General features: G+C 35.5%; 1 protein-coding gene across 1 annotated transcript; it reads left to right on the forward strand.

The window, feature by feature from the left end:
- The first annotated feature begins 1891 nt into the window (after positions 1-1891).
- LOC122595393 lies at positions 1892-2998 on the forward strand. Its single transcript, XM_043767744.1, has one exon. The coding sequence runs from the start codon at positions 1892-1894 to the stop codon at positions 2996-2998; it is 1107 nt and encodes a 368-aa protein (XP_043623679.1).
- The last annotated feature ends 19761 nt before the right edge of the window (positions 2999-22759 follow it).

Genomic DNA, 22759 nt, shown 5'->3' on the forward strand with positions numbered 1-22759 from the left:
CCCCTTAGCACCAGCAGGGGGAACTATTATATTTTCTGCTTCATTTACAGTCACAGTTGCTAGTTCATTGTTAGTATCATTGGCTTCAACATATGATTAGACTTACTTAGATCTTTTGCATTTGAACTTGTTATTGTTCTTGTTATTTACTTTCTTTCCTATACTTTCTGTTTAGTTAATCTTAATACAAGTTGTGCATTTGTGAATCATCAAGAGGAATTGTGAAAGGGAAAATTACCTATTTAGACATATAGAAGAAGGTAGGTCTTGCATTGGACATCATTTTAAAAGTTTCTCAATTTAGACATTTAGTCAAAATAACCGTGGGATACAGTGTTAAAAATCACATATAGTATACATGCATACAACATAAAATAATATTTGGATTCAAAAGACTACCACTAAAATAACATTTATCAACATAAAATACCACCATTAGATTTTTTGGGTTTCACATGATCGTGATCATCCTTATTCAAATATATCCCTTAAAAAATTACAAGTTCCCACTTCCTTAACATTTATGTGTACTTCCACATAAAATAATATTTGGGTTTCACCATTAGATTTGGAACTATGCAGTATATATGCACTACATTTATTCACATCACGTACGATTGGCTCAGGGATTTGATCCTCTGGTGCACTACACGATTGTGAAGTAAAAGAAGTAGAGACAAGCTGCACATGGCAATCAGTCCCTTTTAAGTTCTACAATTCTTGGCCTGATTTAGAAAGTTTTAATTCATTGATTATGAATGGATGGAAGAATGTGGACAGTGGTACCAACAGAGGCGCATTTAATAGCTTGAAAGAAAAGCTCAAGTCCTTAAAAAATGATATCAAGCATTGGAGGAATGAGACGAGAAATAAGGATGTTATTACTAAGGAGATTGCACAGGTTGATCACCAAATTGCTATGGGAGTTGGCGACCTGACCTTGTCCGAGAAAAGAAAAGCCCTTTTCATCGAATTACAGGCTTTGGATTATCATAATTCCCGTGACTTGAAACAGAAGGCAAAGATCAAATGGTGCATTGAAGGTGATGAAAATTCAAAGTTTTTCCATGCCATTATTAATAAAAGAAGACGTGAAACCTCATTAAGGGGTATTAAACATAATGGTAAGTGGATAACTGATGCTAAGGAGGTTAAAAGGTGTTTTCAAGTTTACGGCTAACTCCTCTTTTTATAAAAAAAATATCAAGTTGTCAATCTAGTAATCTTGAAGCCGAATTTTCTATGGATGAAATCAAAGCCGCCATATGGAGTTGTGGTGGAGACAAATCCCCTGGTCCAGATGGATACACTTTTGCTATGGTTAAAAGGAAGTGGGATATCATGAAAGACGATATTATTAACATGGTTCGCGACTTTCATCATTTGGCATTTATTCCAGCCGGATGTCACTCTTGTTTTATTACTTTGATTCCAAAGGTGAGTAATCCGGTCACTATCCCTGAATTGAGACCTATAAGTCTGATTGGGCTCCAGTACAAAATCATTTCCAAACTGTTGGCTAATCGTCTTGCAACAGTTATTGATGATGTGGTCAGTCCCGAGCAAACGGCGTTCATAAAAGGTAGACAGATTCTGGACGGTCCCTTTCTTCTTAACGAAACTATCGATTGGTATAAAAAGAGGAAAAAAAGACTTATGCTTTTCAAGATTGACTTTGCCAAAGCTTATGATTCTTTATCGTGGGACTACTTGTTTTATACTCTTCAAGCGATGGGTTTTGGTCATAAATGGATCTCTTGGATCAAATCTTGTCTCTCTTCTGCTAGGGCGCGCTTCTGTGTTGGTGAATGGAAGCCCTACGGAAGAATTTCATATTGAGCGCGGGCTTCGTCAAGGAGATCCTTTGGCACCATTTTTATTTATCATCGCGATGGAGGGGCTACATATAGCTATCGACAACTTGATTAAAGGTAACATCTTTAAATGTGCTAATGTTAATCAGGTTCCCGTGTCTCACCTTTTTTATGCAGACGATGTCATGTTTATTGGCGAATGGAAGGGTGATAATGTTACTGTTTTAACCAAGGCTCTTAGTTACTTCTTCTGCATTTCTGGATTGAAAATAAATCTTGAAAAATCGTCTATCATTGGCATTGGAGTAGAGAGTAATGTTGTGAATCAGATGGCTACTTCTGTTGGATGCAAAGCTGAGTCTGTGCCTTTCAAGTATCTTGGAATTCCCATTGGGGGTAGCCCAGCGAGAATAAGTACGTGGGATCCGATCATATCCAAATTCAAGAAGAAACTTTCTTGCTGGAAAGCAAATCTTTTATCTATCGGAGGGAGGTCTACTCTAATTTCTTTTGTTCTTGGTTCTCTTGGGACTTATTTTTTATCTCTGTTCCGTATGCCTAAAAAAGTAAACAGAATGCTAGAAGCTTTTAGAGCGATGTTTTTTTGGGGTGTGCGTTCACAAAATAACAGAAAAATCCATTGGATCAAATGGGGTTCTGTTTTAGCTTTGAAAGATGATGGTGGAGTTGGATTTGGTAGTTTAGAGGCGATGAATTACGCTCTATTATACCGCTGGAGATGGAGGGCTCTTAGCAATCCTAATAATCTTTGGGTTCGTGTTGTCGCGGCCATTCATGGTGATGGTTGTTTTGTAAACCTCTCGGCTAGTAATGGTGGTTTATGGAGTAGAATTGTTGACATGGTGAAGCTTATGCATGATATCCCCACAATTACTTCTAAGGTTATCACTCGCAAAATTGGCAATGGTATGAGAACTAAATTTTGGCATGACATCTGGTGCGGTGATGATAGTCTTGGCACCAGGTACCCGAGACTATACGCTTTGGATTGTGATAAAACATGTAGTGTTTATAGTCGTTGGAAAAATGGTGGGTGGAGCTGGAATTGGCGTCATGAGATTAGATCAGCTCGTGAATCTGAGATGGTTCAACACTTGACAAATGCTTTGCCTACTGATTTGTGTCTTCGAGATGAGGATGGATGGATGGATGTGGAATCTTAACGGTAAAAACGCTTTCTCAATTGCTCATATTAGACAATGTTATGATCATCATAGTTTACCTTTTTCTGGTAGTATGAAAACGAAATGGAATAGATGGGTCCCTAAAAAGATCAATCTGTTTAACTGGAGGCTTAGACGTAATGCACTCCCAACAAATATTAATTTGTTTGCTAAAGGCGTGGACGTCACTTCTGTCAAGTGTGCCAATTGTTTGCAGCGGACTGAATTTTTTATCACATATTTCAAAATTGTAAGTTGACTAAAAATACCAGAATCTTGCTAAATGAGTGGACCAAGGTGGTCATTCCTAACGAGCCACCTAATGGTGTATGTAATTGGCTTGAAAGCTTGAGAAGGCCGGACTATATTAGAAAGAGATTGGAAGCAATAATGTTTATATGGTGGTGGAGCATATGGAAAGCTAGAAACAATGCCGTCCACAATGACATTCAGGAGAAAAGCATAGACATCTTAAATTCCATCAAGTCTCTCTCTTTTCTTTGGATCCATAATAGAGATAGAAAACATCATTATTCGTGAGAAGCTTGGAACGCATGTCCTCTTTGACTAGTTAGTTATGTCAATTAAACTGATTTGTATATAGATTGATATCGATTACATTATGGTTTATCTCTATTTATACAAGAGAATGATGAAATATAAAAGGAAACAAAATCAATTGTAATGAATGCTTTCTTGTTGCCGAAGAAGAAATCTTTTATTCCGGGAAATGATGATATTGTTTTGATCTCGAAATCTTCTATTCTAACACTCCCCCTCAAGTTGAATAGTGGGATTACCGAAATTCAACTTGTTTAGGCATTTGCTGAATATAGTGGTTCCTACCGCTTTCGTAAGAATATCTGCAAGTTGGTCCTCAGACTTGACAAATGGTAGTTTGATAATTCCACCTTCGAGCTTCTCTTTGATGAAATGACGATCAACTTCTACATGTTTGGTTCTATCATGTTGTACTGGATTTTCTGATATCTGAATTGCAGCTTCATTATCACTCATGATCCGTATACTTTCTTTGGGAGCGAATCCTAACTCAGTCACAAGTTTTTTCAGCCACAATGCTTCCGCTAAGCTTTTAGCTATCCCTCGAAACTCAGCTTCCGCACTTGATAGAGAAACAACTTTCTGCTTCTTACTTTTCCATGTGACAAGGTTACCTCCTACCAGAGAAAAATATCCTGAAGTTGATCTTCTATTTCCCTTATCTCCAGCCCAATCAGCATTTGTATATATTTGAATATTCAGATGACCATTTGCTTTAACCAATACACCATGACCAGTAGTTCCTTTGAGATATCGAATAATTCTTAGAACTGCATTCATATGTTCTTCTTGAGGTTGATGCATGAATTGACTCACTACTCCCACAGCATATGCTATATTTGGACAAGTATGCGCTAGGTAAATCAATTTTCCCACCATTCGTTGATATTCATTTTTATCAACAAGCTTTCCATCTAACTTCATAAACAGCTTTTGATTGGTAATCATAGGAGTGTCTGTTGGCTTACAATCAATCATTCCCGTTTCTGCACATAAATCCAGAATATACTTCTTTTGGCAAATAAAGATTCCTTGTTGTGATCTCAATACCAAGGAAGTATCTTAAATTTCCCAAATCCTTCATTTCAAATTCTGCACATAAATCACCTTTTAGCTTTTTGGTTTCATTTTCATCATTTCCGGTGATAATCATATCATCAACATAGATTATGCGACATGTTATCTGATCTCCTTTGTGATAAAGAAAGAGAGTATGGTCAAAATTACTTTGCTTATATCCATACTTCTTCATGGCCAGTGTGAACCTACCAAACCACGCTCTAGGTGATTGTTTCAGTCCATACAGAGACTTTTTTAACTTGCAGACCTCTCCCGGTTTGAAACTCTGAGAGAAACCAGGTGGTGGGTCCATATACACTTCTTTCTTTAATTTTCCATGTAAGAAGGCATTTTTAACATCAAACTGATGAAGTGGCCATCCCTGATTTGTTGCCACAGAAAATAGTACCCTTATTGTATCCAGTTTTGCAACTGGAGAGAATGTCTCAGAGTAGTCAATGCCATTAGTCAATGCCATATGTCTGAGTGTATCCTTTTGCAACCAATCGAGCTTTATATCTTTCAATTTCACCATTTGGCTTAAACTTAACTGTATAGATCCACCGACATCCTACTGGTTTCTTTCCTTGAGGTAACATACACTTGTTCCACGTTTCACTTTTCTCTAATGCATCCATCTCTACATTCATTGCATCCTTCCATTTTTTTACTTTCAAAGCTTGTTCTACACTCAATGGAATTTCTTCTGAATATAACTTTGCCACGAATGCTCTTGCTTCTGAGGATAAATTTCCTCTTGCTAGATTAGCTAGAGGATATTTAGAACTTCTCGAAGTCTTTTCTGGAGAATATCGCTTTGCTGGAATTCCTCTAGTTGATCTTGCTGGAAGTACATATTTTCCTGGTGCCTCGATATTGTCTTGTTCTTCACTTTCCTGCACATTTTCATTTGTGGGATCTTGTACAACATTATCATTTAGTGAAGAGTTACGTACCTCGGATATCAGGTTTGGACTCATATTTTCGGTGACACTGATGTCTTGAGATTGAGGGAACTGTTCTTCAGGAGATTGAGGCTCTTTTTCTGGAGATTGTTCATTTTCTGGAGATTGTTCATTTAGAGACGTTCCTTTATTAACTTCAGGAACTCCTCCCGAAGTATATCCCAGCCAACTCAGTGTGCCACGATTTTCCTCCCCCTGACCACTGTGTGGCGAGGAGTAAAAATACTTTGTTTCAAGAAAATCACAGTTCATTGTGGTGAACATATGTTGAGTTTGTGGGTTATAACATCTATACCCCTTCTATGTTATTCCATACCCCACAAAGACACAATTTTCAGCACAGGGATCAAGCTTATCACGGTATGATTTTGGGACATGCACAAATACAGTACATCCAAACACTTTTGGTGGAAGAGTTAATGTTGGTGGAAGAATATGATATTTAGTGAGGGTTTTGAGTGGTGTGTTCATATTGAGAATTTTTGTTAGAAGTCGGTTGATCAGGTAGGTGGCAGTGGCTAGAGCTTCCGGCCAAAAATGTTTTGGAACACATGATTCAATTAAAATTGCTCTAGTCATTTCTAACAAAAGTCTATTTTTCCGTTCAGCTACACCATTTTGTTCAGGGGTATGTGGACAAGTGGTTTGATGGATTATCCCTTTGTTTTGGAAAAACAGTGACATTTGTGAGTTTATATATTCTCCACCATTGTCTGACCTTACAATTTTGATAGATTGTTGGAATTGGTTTTGGATCATGGCATAAAAAACAGTGAACCTATCATATACCTCAGATTTATTTTTTAAAAAATAAATCCAAGTCATCCGGGTGCAATCATCAACAAATATTACATAATACCAGAAATTCTGACCCCCAAGTACTGGTGCAGGGCCCCACACATCTGAGTGAATTAGTGAAAAAGGAACTTGAACTCTAGTATTATTGGGTTTGTAAGTTTGTCTATGACTCTTAGCTAAAATGCAAGTTTCATAGGAAATATGCTTATTTAATGGAAAGAGTTCAGGAAACAACGTATTTAAATAACTAACTGAAGGGTGTCCAAGTCTTTTGTGTCACAACCATGCTTCTCTTTCCCTTGTTCCATGAGCTAACATCACACTTCCACTTGAATTTACTTCATCAACATAATACAGTCCCCCTCTCTCAGTGTCACGCCCAATAATCTGTCCCGTCCTGATATCCTGTAAAAGACAAAAATTTGGATGCATTAGAACTGAGCAATTGAGTTCTTTTGTCACATGGCTTATAGATAAGAGTTTATGTGCCAAAGCGGGAACATAAAGACAATTAGACAATTTAATGTCTGGAGAAATTTTAATTATTCCCCCAGTTTTTACATCCATTTTCCCTTTATTTGCAGCTTCAATGTGGATTTTTCGAGGTTTCGATGTTATTGTGAAGTCAGATAAATCATACGTCATTGTATCCGTGGCTCCACAATCGAAAATCCACGGCCCATTAGATTTGTTATGATCATTTTGGGCCACGTGAGCTGCTCCATTCAACTTTGGGCTTTGTTTTTTAATTCCAAGCCTATCCCCATTATTTAAAGGTGGGCCATATGTGTGTGTGAGAGAGGCCGATCGGTATAAGGGTATATCATTTGATATCCTTGTTTTATTTTGGAAACTTGTTATGTTTAGGAAACTAGGGTTTCCCCTTTTCTCCCTGTTACCTGTTACCACCGAAAAGTGGTCTCCTTCTTCCTCTTTTCCGGCCGCCGCCATTCCACCAAATCCATCTGATCGACGACTTCTACTATCTTTATTGGAGGTTGTTGCGGCGGTAGGGATGGGGTTTTTCTCCTTGACAGACTTGTTGTTCTTTATCGGTCCGATCCACCAATCAGGGTATCCGACGATCTCGAAGCATTGTTCCTTGGTGTGTCTCCACATACCGCATTTATCACATTTAAGATGAGATTTATCATCCTGGATCTTTTTCTTGCCATCGTTCCGACGAAAACTCTTTGACACAAACCCGCCGCCATCATTTGGTGTAAAACCGCCGCCGTCGAGTTCTCCGGCGATTAAGCCGGATGCTACACCCTGTGATTCGTTCACTGTTGCTCCCAAAATATTTTGGTGAGCGGCTTCCTTATGAATTGTAGCATAAGCAGATTCCACGGTTGGAAGTGGGTCGATTCGGAGAATTTCTCGTATGATTGGTTCAAACTTCCGATCTAAACCATTCAAAAACTGGAATAGTTTTTGATCGGATTTGATTTTGGCATATGTTTTGATATCGTCTGCACACTTCATTGGATTAGGATCGATTCGATCGATTTCACCCCATATCCCTTGCAACGAGATCCAAATGTCTTCGAGGGTTTTGTTGCTTTGCTTAAGTTCATTTGCCTTAACATGCAGGTTGAAGGTTTGTAGTTTGTCATTTCCACTGCTGTAAGTGGTTGCTAATGCATCCCAAAGTTCCTTAGCAGTCGCAAACTCGGTAAAGTTTTCGGCTAAAAGTGGCTCGATATTCTGAATGAGTCAGGAAAAGACTATCAGGTCATCTTGTTCCCACTTCTCATATTTTTCTGATGTTGTTTTTGATGGTGGGTTATCGGTTAAATGGTCCAACAGATGTTTTGAACGTCCGCCAATGGCTACTCGAATCATTCGAGTCCATAAGGCGTAGTTGTGGTTATTTAATTTTAAATTTATTTGAAGATTATCAGATATCTTTGGGTTTTGAGGTTGTTGATTTGTATGATTTTGCAACAGATTGGCTAACTGTAATGCCAAATCTGACCCAGAGCCGCCGGCAGTATCTGTCATGGTGGCTTGGGTTTGATTTTCGGTGCTACAGTAGGTGGGATTATTGGGTAGATGATGATGCCAGGCTTGTTGTCTCTGATACCATGTCAATTAAACTGATTTGTATATAGATTGATATCGATTACATTATAGTTTATCTCTATATATACAAGAGAATGATGAAATATAAAAGGAAACAAAATCAATTGTAATGAATGCTTTCTTGTTGCCGAAGAAGAAATCTTTTATTCCGGGAAATGATGATATTGTTTTGATCTCGAAATCTTCTATTCTAACAAGTTATGGGAGCTTTTTTGCGGGTTTTTTTTTCTTACAACTTTAGCAGTTAAAAATCCAAGATGAGTCTAGTTTGTATATTTTTTGTTGTATCTCTTAGACTTTGTATTGTGATTTCTAGCATCTTGTTAGAAATCTTTATTAATAAAATTCTGCCATTCTAAAATAAGAAAAAAAAAGTTGATCGATTACTTAAAATTACAAAAACACCGGAGTTTTATAATATGTGAATACACGGCTTTTAGTAAAACGTTGAGACGAGCAAATGAAATAGTAATATAACATCAATACGTGATAGTAAGAAAAAGAAATATATGCATGTTAGAACATGAGGATTTAAATCCTTCTTTTTCTTTTAAATTTTAAGTGTAACTTGCGTATGATTTTTCAGTTTTAATTGTAAGAATATTAGTTTATCATCCATTTGTTATTTAGATTAATTAAATCTAGAACTTTCACTTGCATATCGAGATACAAAGCATAATTTATTGTGAAGATAAATATTACTGAAGTAAAATCTTTAGAATGATTATAATATTTAATGTTGTACGTAAAAATTGAGTTATAACTTGACCACAAATAAAGGGCATGATTGGTATTAAAATAATAATACTGTCTCATCACTGTGTTGTTAAACACTTAAATAATGATAATTAGTTATGCACTATGTCAGTTTTATGAACTTCTAATGCATCAAGATGTAGTTTTTAAATGTTCACATTTGTTCTCATTTTAATTTGGTTCTCATTTGATAGCCACCCATATATATATATATATAGGGATCGTAATATAAGGTTGTTAGTTATATAAGCTTATATGTATAACACTCACATATTGGTTTTTTAATCCATAAAATTCATGGGGGCCCAAACATTTATTCATTAAACCAAAATTTTATAAAATTAGTATGCGATGGGTTCGACACCCAAATTTAAGTGCCAGACAACCTTAAGTGTCACACAAATTTTATTTTCTTTACAAAAATTATCTCTTCTTCTTATTTAAAAAAAAAAAATTCTTGTTGAAAGTTACATTGTGGAAAATGTCTAAAATGCCTCCCTTATCTATACTATGTAAGATTTTCACCTTGTACCTTTTAAATATTTATACATGTATTATCCCCTAACGTTAATGATTAAATTGCATTATCAATCCAATATCTTTTAAAATATCTCTGTTAACCTTTTAAATCAACTATTTTCATATCAATTATCTACACCACTTAATATTGCTTCCACCGCCAACAGTTGCCCTAACATCATACCATCGCCACCACAAACATCGTCGAATTGTGCGAGTACAGTGCTAGCTCATTAGTTATGAATCTTAAGGATATATAGCCAGTCCACGGACCATATACGAATCATGTATTAAGAGTAATATGATGTATATTAGATGTATGCATATATCCATTGCTATATATACTAAATTAATTAATGATTTAAACTATTAACAGTATATAGACTTATGAATTGAGAGGAGTAATCATTAATCATTATCAAATTAAAAACAATTGATTTTTTTTTTCCTAATATTGAGTCGGTATGCGATATTAGGGAAACCTCACCGTATAATTGTGAAGCCTTGCACGTACCCTGAACAATGAGATGTTCACCATGAGCCGTTACAAGTATTCAGAGGAAAAAACCCCAAGACTTGTCATCCCTAAGGATTGAACTCAATAATTTGGGTAAAACCTAGGATGCCTCTGACCAATTAGGCTATTCATCATTGGCTGATTGATCCTCCTAAACATTAGCTTAAAAATAATCCTAAAATCATGTGAATGTGACAAATGAATTTCAGTTAATCTTATTTTTAATCTTAACCTTGATTTTTAATCATTACCTTTATTAAATAGAGTTTTAAAAAGTGAAGTGTCTTTTAAATAAAATACCATTTGTAAATTATGGGTTAAAACCAAGAAAACATTAAAACTATTTAATATTAGAGGACAAATTTCACCTATGTATCTTACCCAACCCACCACCACCCTAGGTATTAATAAAATGTATGGATGAGTACGGTTCGGTTTGGATCGGTTTTTGACTAAAACCGAAACCGAACCGTTATAATTCGGTTTTTGAAAAATAAAACCATTGGGCCTCGGTTTTTCGGTTTCGGTTTTTTTTGGTTTGAGTCTATTTACGTTCGGTTTTAGTCGGTTTGAGTCTATTTACGTTCGGTTTTAGTCGGTTTTTAACAACTTGTAGTTTGAGTCAAATTGAGCTTGAAAATTTAATAAATTTATACTCTATAATTACACCATAAATAATTTCAACAAGTTTTCAAAACAATATCAGTAACAATAACACTACAACAATGACAACAAATCCATAAAAGTAAGTTGTACAAACTTCAAACAAATTTTATATATAATTATTTATATATTTTAAGCGTTGTTTAATTATACAATTATTAAAGCAAATCAATCTTGTTGTGCACTTTGACTTAAAACATATAAATGCTATTATTATATACACCTACAAATGCAAATATATTAACATATTTATTAACATTAATAACAAAGGGATATAAATACAAAATAAGGTAAACAATATATATTTTGGTTCGGTTTTGTTTTTATGGTTCGGTTTTTCATTAGAAACCAAAACCAAACCATAACTTTCACTTTTTAGAAAACCAAAAAACCAATGGTTTTAAGTTTTTTCGGTTTTTGGTTTTGTCGGTTCGGAATTTTCGGTTTAATGGTTTTTTTGATTTTTGGTTCGGTTTTTGCTCACCGCTAATAAAAAGTAGTTGGCGTTGGCAATAATCATCGGGAGTGATTGATAAATGGGTGATTAGGCTCCGCCCTTAGCTGTCAAGATGCTGCCATAGACGACTAATGGTGGTGGTAGTAATGGTTTATAAAAATAACCGGTTTCTAAAAGCCGGTTTGAGTTTTCCTCAAACTACCGGTTCGGAACAGTTTATTTTTTTTTTTACTTCCAATTGGGTACAAACCAGGTTCTACAAACCGGTTTGGAGGATGGTGCTTTACGCTACAATTATTTGCAAAGAAATATCTCAGGGATATAGGAATCCCCTCTGATGCTAACAAGCTTGCTTCTAAACTATGGGGGGATTTTTTGTGACGATGATACTGGGACTTTCATCCTTCAATAACCTTCAGAAGAAAAGAAAAGATCATTTGTACAGTTTTTCCATGAGCCGCTTCATAAGATATACAAACATGAAGAATATGACCCTAGATCAGCTAGTTGCTGACAGTCCACGAATGCACAACTTATGTTATATTTAAGCTAGACAAGAAATTAAATAACAAGAACAATGACAAGTTCAATTGTAATAAATCAATGCAATTATAATAAATCAATGCAATTATAATCATATGTATCATCGATTAAACGATGAATACATGGTCGATCTTACAAACTTGACTTACAAGAATACAAATGAACAAGGTAATTGCTAAGTCTAGACACACTATAAACTTGAACAATTACAAGTGACACACACTTTAAGGTGACTAACACACTTGATACAATGTGGCTGTGTTGCTTTATATAGAGGAAGAATTAGGGCAATGATATGTCGTATTTTATGCCCATTTCCCATAGCTTAAAGTGGTTGTTTAGTGAGTTTACGAGTCATTTTCGTATACAATTGGTGCATTTATGGTATTTGTCAGTATTTCAGGTGAAAAACAGGTACCTAAGCGATAACTTGAAGAAAACGAAGTTTCTGAAGCAAAACGAGTGCTTACTGAAGTTTTACGAGGCACATAAGTGAAGATTAGAAGAAAGTCAAAGCTGGTCAACGAAAGTCAACAAGGAACTGCGACGCAGTAATTTAAGTCGAGGTTGAAACTGCTTCGCAGTATAGTGAAACTGCGACGCATTTTAGCTATACACGACAGAAGGCCAGTCAATGAAAGTCAAAGTCAATAGAAAAGTCAAAGATGGAACTGCGACGCAGTTCAATGCCAAATCTGCTGAATTTAGTCAGCATATAAATAGCTACAAAAACATTCCAAAAACCTATCCCTTGATATTCCAGACGATTTTAAGAGCTTTTTCTAGGGTTTTTCGGTAACAATGAATTCCTTCATTTTGATTTGTTATTTCATATTTAGTATGAGTGGCTAATCGCCTTTTTCATCCATCTTCATGGAGTGAGACATTATGTAAGGATTGCATAATATTTATTAATTCAAGTGATTTGATTTAACGTTTTGTCGTGATCTTAATCCATTAATTCTTTGGTATTCATTTATTGATTGCGGATAATTTGTATTCATTGCTTAGTGACGACTAGGATTTGGGTATAAGTTATTTTGATTGCTCGGTTAGAAGTAATTGGTTCTATGACGGGTACGGTAGAGGGTAATCAATATTTGATAAGAATTGATGGGTTGACGGTTGGGTACAATCGATAGGCAAAATTGTTATCTGAAATGACCAAAACCATTGTCAAACTAGAGAAGTTATAGAAAGGCGTCTCGGGGTACCGGTCTTAATAATGAAACTAGTTTATACAAGAGAGTCAAATAAGTTGTTAACTTGACGGGTACGGGGTTGGCGATTAATTTGAGTCTCGGTCATTTAATCACCAAATTGAATTTGAACTTCATCAAATGTGCAATCCTAACATTCTGTTGAGCGAAATCAAGATGGGTGACTTTTAAATTATTGTTTTCTCCAACAAATTTCTCTTTCGATTAATCCTTTGGGATTACTAACTTTTCAAACTAACTGCTTGCAACGTGGCAATTCGGCCACAAAACCCCCCATATTTTACTTGAATCATTTAATGTTTACAATTGCTTATATAAGTCCTTGTGAACGATCTCGGCTTACCATTTTCAACTATACTGCATGCGATCAGGTACACTGCCTGTGAGTGTGTAGTAGTCAGTCTTTCGGTAAATCGTGTTTATAAATTTAAAGCTAGATTTCACACATCAGGCAACACAACCTTCCTTTGATGGTGATAGATGGTGGTTGTCGACATCCCATTGGCTCCTTGTACTTTCATGCCGGAGCCCTTGTCTTCTTTACCAAATCGGGTATGAGAGAGAACCCTTGAATTGGTCCCAATTGTACCATAGTAATATGAGGTATGTTACAGTTGGAAGAACCACCATGTGACTCTTGTCTTCATATGATTTGAAAAACTTCCCGCCATGACAAACATTTGGGCAGCATCCTACCCGCTGAAGAGCGTCACTGGACTCGCTGAACACTTGCTGACGACATACGTCAGCGAGCGAGTCTTGTCAGCGAATCTAAGACTTAACAGTTGCCACATCCCATTTGCCAAAGAAGCTACAAGTCTGAAGCTTGACAATGTTTTTAGCGGACCTAAAGACGAAAGACTTTATTTTGCCATGGAAGAGTGTGATCCATTTGGGCCTTTATGGTCAATATTACCAAGCTATATCATAATTTGGACTCTAACCGCTTTAAAACATTAAGAAGAGTTTATAGTGGCAAAATCAGTCAAAGGGGAACTCGTTTTTGTGCTCACTAATGAGGCTAACTATAGAACCAGTTACGAAGCTGTGGATTTATCAAGCCGGTGAGAGTATATTTATTGAAGATGTGTATCTTGGCTCTTTGGTTGTTATTGAAGGAGTGGATGCTTTGATTAAGAAGACTGCCACACTTAGTGGCTTGGAATATTATGGAAAAAAAATATGCTTTCAAGCCTCTGCAGTAGTGCTATACAATACTGTTGCAGCTATGAAATACATAATCCATTTTTCTTGATGATCTTATGACTCCTGATTATTTAAATATGATTAGCAAGGGTATCCTTTAGCCGTTGTTTCTTTAGAATACAGACACCAAATCTTGGAATACAAATATTAAATCCTAATATTCCAAAGAAACAACAACTAAAGGATAACCCTTGTTAATCATATTAAAATAATCAGCCGCCAAAATATCATCAAAACTATGGATTATGTATTTCATAGCTGCAATAGTATTGAACTGCAGGGGCCGGAAAACATATTTTTTTACAATAATATTCTAAGCCACTAAGTGTGGCAGTCTTCTTAATCGAAGCATCCACTCCTTCAATAACAATCAAACAGTCGGGATATACATCTTCAATAGCTATACTCTCACAGTCTTGATAAATCCACAACTTTGTAACTTCTTCTACAGTCTCACCAGCCTCATCAGTGAGCACAAAGACGCGTTTCCCTTACTGATTTTGCAACTATAAACTCTTCCTAATGCATCAAAGCGGCTATTGTCCAAATTGAGATATAGCTTGGTAATACTGAGCCCAGATGGATCACACTCTTCCATGACAATATAAAGTCTGTTGTCTTCAGGTCTGCTAAAAACATTCTCATGCTTCAGACTTCTAGCCTCTTTGGCAGATGGGATGTAGCCAATCAGCATGTCGGTACAAGAAGTTGCTGACTCAAAAAACAATTAGCCAGGTAGGTCATATTCTTCACTTTTGTATATCTTATGAAGCAGCTCAACAGATAACTGCACAAACGTTCTTTGCTTTTCTTCTAAAAGTATCCGATGGCTGAAAGTTCAAGTATCAAAAATCCCCCCCCCCCCATGGTGCAAAGCACCATCCTCCACTTCCTCTAGCAAGACAAACGTTTCCATTGGCTGGATTGATAAGTTGAACACTCCCATCTATTGTCATGTGTTCATTGATGGTTTAATCTGTCAACCTACACCTAGACCAACAGATATACCCTTACATATGCATTTTGGAATTGATTAGTTAGATAACACTAATCAGGTAATTAGTCATAACTTAATGATAATTAAAAATAGTTTTTGGAACTATAAACTTTAGTGATTGTGAGAGTATAGCTATTGAAGATGTATATCCCGACTGTTTGGATGTTATTGAAGGAGTGGATGCTTCGATTAAGAAGACTGCCACACTTAGTGGCTTAGAATATTTTGGTAAAAAAATATGTTTTCAGGCCCCTGCAGTTCAATACTATTGCAGCTATGAAATACATAATCCATAGTTTTGATGATATTTTGACGGCTGATTATTTTAATATGATTAACAAGGGCTATCCTTTAGTTGTTGTTTCTTTGGAATATTAGGATTTAATATTTGTATTCCAAGATTTGGTGTCTGTATTCCAAACAAACAACGGCTAAAGGATACCCTTGCTAATCATATTTAAATAATCAGGAGTCATAAGATCATCCAAAAAAAATGGATTCTGTATTTCACAGCTGCAACAGTATTGTACTGCACTACTGCAGAGGCTTGAAAGCATATTTTTTTTCCATAATATTCCAAGCCACTAAGTGTGGCAGTCTTCTTAATCAAAGCATCCACTCCTTCAATAACAACCAAAGAGCCAAGATACACATCTTCAATAAATATACTCTCACAGTCTTGATAAATCCACAACTTTGTAACTTCTTCTACAGTCTCACCAGCCTCATCAGTGAGCACAAAGACGCGTTTCCCTTACTGATTTTGCAACTATAAACTCTTCCTAATGCATCAAAGCGGCTATTGTCCAAATTGTGATATAGCTTGGTAATACTGAACCCAGATGGATCACACTCTTCCATGACAATATAAAGTCTGTTGTCTTCAGGTTTGCTAAAAACATTCTCATGCTTCAGACTTCTAGCCTCTTTGGCAGATGGGATGTAGCCAATCAGCATGTCGGTACAAGAAGTTGCTGACTCAAAAAACAATTAGCCAGCTGGGTCATATTCTTCACTTTTGTATATCTTATGAAGCAGCTCAATGGATAGCTGCACAAACGTTCTTTGCTTTTCTTATAAAAGTATCCGATGGCTGAAAGTTCAAGTATCGTCACAAAAATCCCCCCCCCCCATGGTGCAAAGCACCATCCTCCACTTCCTCTAGCAAAACAAACGTTTCCATTGGCTGGATAGATAAGTTGAACACTCCCATCTATTGTCATGAATTCATTGATGGTTTAAGTTATACGGGCTAATATCTCATAGGCAGTTATATGAGAGCTCGATCTCGGTTATTAATCTGTCAACCTACACCTGGAGCAATAGATATACCCTTACATATGGATTTTGGCATTGATTAGTTAGATAACACTAATCAGGTAATTAGTCATAACTTAATGATAATTAAAAATAGTTTTTGGATGTGTTTCTACTATTTGAATTTGTAATGATCAGGTGGTGTTTGAAGGGTGTTGGAACTATAAACTTTAGTGATTGTTTGTACTTGGTATGTATTTATAGGGGTGTAAGATGTAAATTTTTTATCTCTATTATGTTAAATTAGTGTGTGTTCATTTGAAAAGAAATAAAATTTATGCCACACATGCTCTCTCACATAGTGCACCTAAATACACACAAACCTTAAATTACCACTAAAACTCGATTGATTTAGCTTAATAAATCTTAAAAAAGGAAAATGACGACAAAAACAATTTTGTAAGAAATAAACATATGTTTTGTAAATGGCAGTAAAAGTACCTCAAAAGACTTGTAGTTTAAAAGAAGTAAATAAATATTTAAAACCGGCTATTACACCAACAAACAATTATTTATATAAACATTAGCAAGTGTAACCATATAAATATATAAAAACAGAAATCCGAACACCAACCAAGAAAGAATACCTTGTTAAGTACGACCACAATTTTTAGGTAGGTCACGGATTCCATGCTGAATCGCCCTCACTGTGTTCATCTGTTCATGAGTCAATATAGCATAATATGTTTATATAAGATTGTATAAGATATGAAAAACTGATACAGAGGAAAAAAATTAAATTTGTTAATGCACAATAAAAAAAAAAATCTTCATACCCTCCCACCCTTACCAACATCTACGATTAGGATGAAACCATCGACAAGCTTAAGGGGAGCAGTTATTTCATCCGAGAAATCAACATGCCCAGGTGTATCGATGATATTACACATATAACATTGTGAATTGTTCTCCTCAAATATAAGTGAGTTGGGGATCGCCTAACTTGACATCTTCTTCCCCTGTATTTCGACCAATGCATCATCGACTCGCATACAATTCTCATGATTTTCAGCTATAATTTGGTAGCTAATTTCAACTAACATATTCATGAATACCGTCTTCCCATGTTGCAAATGTCCAACTAAAAAAACATTTCCAACCAACCTAGGGTCGAACATTATGTCTTGCCTATGGTTGTAGCGAAAAACAAACAATTTCTTAAATATCAACCGATAGTAGATGACAAATTTTTTCATGATTTTTCTCTTAACATATTTTAATCATACAAGCTGATACAAGTTAAAGGTACTAATGCCCTTATGCGTAATCTCACATATTATTTACCAGCTAGGATCTTCCCCATGATTAATTGTCAAGCATTTTCTTAAAATGACTCGTAAAACTTTGTTTAGTTATACTTTGTTTTCTTTGAGGTGTCATCTACTAAATCCATCCCAAAATAGCTTTTCAACTTACCATTTATTAAGTCTCAAAATAGTTGTATGCTTCTAAAAAAGGCTACATATATTTCACTAGGTTTCTCATTGATACCCCTAACTCAAATTAATATAATATAACATAAAAGACATTAAATAAATAGTGAACGGTTAAATGAGTAAGACATAATCTGCAATTTTTAAAATTTTCTTAAACCAAAAGTTGCCTAGTAAAACACGAGAAATATAATATATATCACTCATCAAGGTTGTAGAACTCATGGATCGAGATAGGCTCGACAATGTCTGGAAGCATGATTTCTGGAGAATTCAGGGAGACATCAATGAGTAACTTATATATAAAAATCAAAATTTATGAAATTATATGTACTAGCAAATTAAAAGTATCTAAGAAACTTCAAACTTAATCATGATACTCCAAAAACATTAACATAATTGTTTAAATAGAAGTTTGACTTGTTTGACCTTGACTGATATTTGACCGAGCCGATATTTTACTGATTTTACATTTATTTGACCAATCCCAGCCGATTTTACTATGTTTGACCAGATTCCATAGCATTAACCAATTGCTTGGCCGATTTTCGCCAATTGGTATCCTTGACAAGCCGATCCCAATTTGGATCCTGAGATATCGTGTTCTACAACAATGTCATTCATCCATGAGTTGCTACTAAGACTAAGAAATGCATTTATTGGATGAAAAAAAAACTGCTTTATATTACCTTTTAGGACATCAAATTCTTGATACTTTGCTTGTGACCTATAATAACAACAAAAGTTAAAATGCCATCAGTAAATGAGCTGGCTAATAGTATGAACAAAACTTCTAAAGATAGTCACACCTTTGGACTTGGTGATCCCCAAGAGGATAAGTTGCGGCCAACTGGATGACATGACACGCTCTGTTTTTAGAGAAACACAAAAGAGTTTAGTAAGGCCTATAAGTTTTTAGAGAAACACAAACGAGTTTAGTAAGGCATATAGGCAGACCAAAACAAAAAGAAACATTATATACTCAGAGGCAAAAACAAAGGGGATAACACATATGATGCTAGCAACTTATATGTTATGTAAGGGCATAACTTATAAGACCAATGCTAATAAAAAAAAAATAATTTACACATTTAACTTTTTACCTATCAACAAAAATCAATAGAAACTTTCCCAAAACAAGTGGCACAAACACATTTAAACTTTAAACGTAGCCCAGATGTAAACTCTATCCTAAAAGTAAATTGAAACTGGCTTGAAGATCTACGTGCCAATTATGTGTAAAATTTAACTTGACACGGAACCAATTCATTTAACAGCTTGCATGCAAAACATTTAAAAAAAAAGGGGTCGATAGTGAGAGTACACACATTCCAATCAAATCATTGCAGTACCTATGCCTTTCATAAACCTTTGATGTTGTAAGTTTGTAACCAATAACGTAAGAAAAAATTTCTATTATATGCTTCTTGTTTATCAAATAGAAACATGTACCCATGTTTTGTATTTCAATTAAATAGAAATACCATTTTATCCGGAAGAGATGATTGTTGTCATCGATATTCGAAAAAGCGTAGATACAAGGTAGATCTGAAAATGTAGGTTTGATCTAGAAAAGGTCATATGAAAACGTAGATCTGCTTGGAAACACTTCCATTTTATATCTGATTGGAAAGAAGTGATGGTTGTTGCTCGATGTGGTCCGGAAAGAGAGATTTGAATCCGTTGGATCTAGTGAAAATTAATAAAAAAAAATGGATGAATGAGTAAACATACAATAAGAGAGAGATAGTAAGAGAGAGGGGGAAATATGCAAGTGGTCCATATACAAGTGGGGTGGTTCATATTTATTATTGGGTCGATACTACTTTTAAATTCAAAGAGGTGTGCAACGAGTACACGCCAATAAATATTAGAAATTACTTGCTCCATTTTTTTTAAATACATAAATTAAATATCTTAAAAATCATTGTGGACCACCACTGTAGATGATAAATAAACCATGGTGGACCACCGCCGTACCACCAGAGCACCACCATTGTACTCACCGACGTTCCCCAACATCAGATCCAACCATAAACCATGGTGGATCCGACAAAGATGATTGTTGCTGTTGATCTCATCTGAAAAAGTGTAGATCTAAAGTAGATCTAAAAACGTAGATCTGACCAGGGTTATTTGTATATGATAGGAAAAGAAGTGATGGTGATGTCGTCGATATGATCGGAAGTGAATAAACAAGTTGTTGACGTCGATCTCATCGGAAGTGATGCTGCAGTGGATCTAGTCCTGCAAAAGGGCTGCCATAATCATCTTCGTCGGTGATGGGTTATATATGTCTAAAGCTGATCATAGCCAAGATATGTTTTGAGAAGAAAGCTAGGTTGGAGAGAGTAATGCTGGTAAAAAAAAGTAAGATCAAACGAAAGGAAGGAAAAAGTTAATATGAAAGAGAACAAGTGAGGGACAACTCTTTATGTATAGAAGAAAGACCAGTGTATTATGTACTGTGTATTATGTACCGAAAAGAGGAACACTCTAAATTTAAATAAAGGAAGTGTGTGGATAGCATTTGCCTTTTAATTTTTGCCTTATAATTTTAAAAAGAAATGAGAAAGTTTATCTTTGTCAAAGTATCTTACATTTTTTTTCTAACTTCTGTATGTTGTATGCATACATACCAAACTAGACAAATGTCCACACAATTTAGTGGTATGGTGACGATGGAAAAGAGTGGTGGTGGCGTCGGCGGGTGGTGGTGACAGAGATGGTGGTATTAACATTGGCAGATCCAGAAATTTTAAGTGTCGAAGGCTAAAAAAATGTTAGTCGCAGAGTTGTTCGTTCTTCGGTGCAATAAGCGAATCTAAAAAATCGGATTTTCAGATATATAGTAATATAGATAATTTATACTATTGGTTAGGGGTCTTGGGACTTAAGGAATGGTAATAATTATCATTAATGATGTTTGGTTTGTTATATATTGAGTAGTCGACATTACCCAAAACTATATAATACATCATTATCCAATAAATCGAGGGTAATAAAACTAGGTAACCAATACCCCAATTCTAAATATATTCTTTAGTATTCTCTTGCTTTTCCCATTGCCAATTAGGCTAAACGAAGTGGGGCAATATACCCTCTTTTTTCGCCCAAATTTCGCCCTCCACACCATGTCATCTCGCCGATTGCGCCCAAACACCCCTCCCGATGGATTTTTTTTCGCCCAAAAACTCCATTGACCATTCCTTGTTTTCCGTCCCCAAACCTGTCCAACCGATAGTTTTCAAATTTTTTATTTTTTACTTTTTTTTGTTCTTTCTATATATACATAAACCCACATCCTTTTTACATACAACCAAAACAAAACCAACACCCCTCCCAAAGTTATATAAATCATACACTACATTATTTAACAATTATGGAAGATATGGATGAGTTTTCATCTTCAAGTTCGTCATCAAGTGGTAGTTCGACCGATCTAGACGAGGCTATCGAGGATACAATCGTTTTGACGATAAACATGATGTTAGAAGCCGCAAGAGAAGTAGAAGAAGAGGAGGGGGGCGCACCAATACCGCGTGTTCCCGGTTTTAGACGAAGGGCGGTCCTAGATCGTAGACAGCATGAGCCAATGAACGGTTGATGCGTTTTTACTTTGTTGACAACTCTGTATATCCACCGAGGGAGTTTAGGAAGCGCTGTTGTATGAGTAAATGTTTATTTTTGCAAATAACAAAAGATTTGGAAGAGAAGTATACGTATTTCCAACAATGATACGATTGTCGTGGGAAGTTAGGTTTTACCGGGATACAAAAGTGTACTGCGGCGCTTCACCAACTAGCCTACGGCAGTATGGTCGACTCATTTGACGAAAATTTCGAGATGTCGGAAAGGGTTTTACGAGAGTCACTAGCCAACTTTTGTGAAGGTATCAATCTAATACTTTAGTTACGTAGTTTTACATTTTATTATAATTTAGATATTATAATTTAGTTACCTAGTTTCACATTTTATTATATTTAGATATTATAATTTAGTTACCCAGTTTTACATTTTATTCTAATTTAGATATTATAATTTAGTTATCTAGTTTTACATTTTATTATAATTTAGTTATTATATTTTAGTTACGTAGTTTTACATTTTATTATAGTTTAGATATTATAATTTAGTTACCTAGTTTTAAATTTTATTATAATTTAGTAATTATATTTTAGTTACGTAGTTTTACATTTTTATAGGTGTTAGAAGTATATATGGGCCGACTTTTCTACGTAGGCCTACTTCAGGCGATATACAACGGCTTTATGATGTGCATGAGCAGCTACATGGTTTCCCGGACATGATAGGTAGTATTGATTGCATGCATTGGGCGTGGAAGCTGTCTCCTAACACATGGTGTGGTACGCATACACGAGGGGATATTGGGCAACCGTCTATGATACTTCAGGCTGTCGCATCGAAAGATTTGTGGATTTGGAACGCTTATTTTGGGCAGCAAGGTTCAAACAATGACATAAACGTATTTGAGTTGTCGCCCATACTTGAAATTATATCCGGTTTGGCACCTACAGGTTAGACTTACAAAACTTGACATTATGATTAATTGTTATAGGCTTCAACATTACACTTATTATGTAATTATAATGTATTAAAGTTATAAATTAGAGCTCCTTTTTATGCAAACGACAATTATTATAA

This window comes from Erigeron canadensis, chromosome 4 (assembly GCF_010389155.1).
Source record: "Erigeron canadensis isolate Cc75 chromosome 4, C_canadensis_v1, whole genome shotgun sequence".
Taxonomy (NCBI): Eukaryota; Viridiplantae; Streptophyta; class Magnoliopsida; order Asterales; family Asteraceae; genus Erigeron; species Erigeron canadensis.

What these genes read in the sequence shown, in the direction of transcription:
- LOC122595393 (XM_043767744.1), top strand. Translation starts at nt 1,892, where the DNA reads ATGGAGGGGCTACATATAGCTATCGACAACTTGATTAAAGGTAACATC.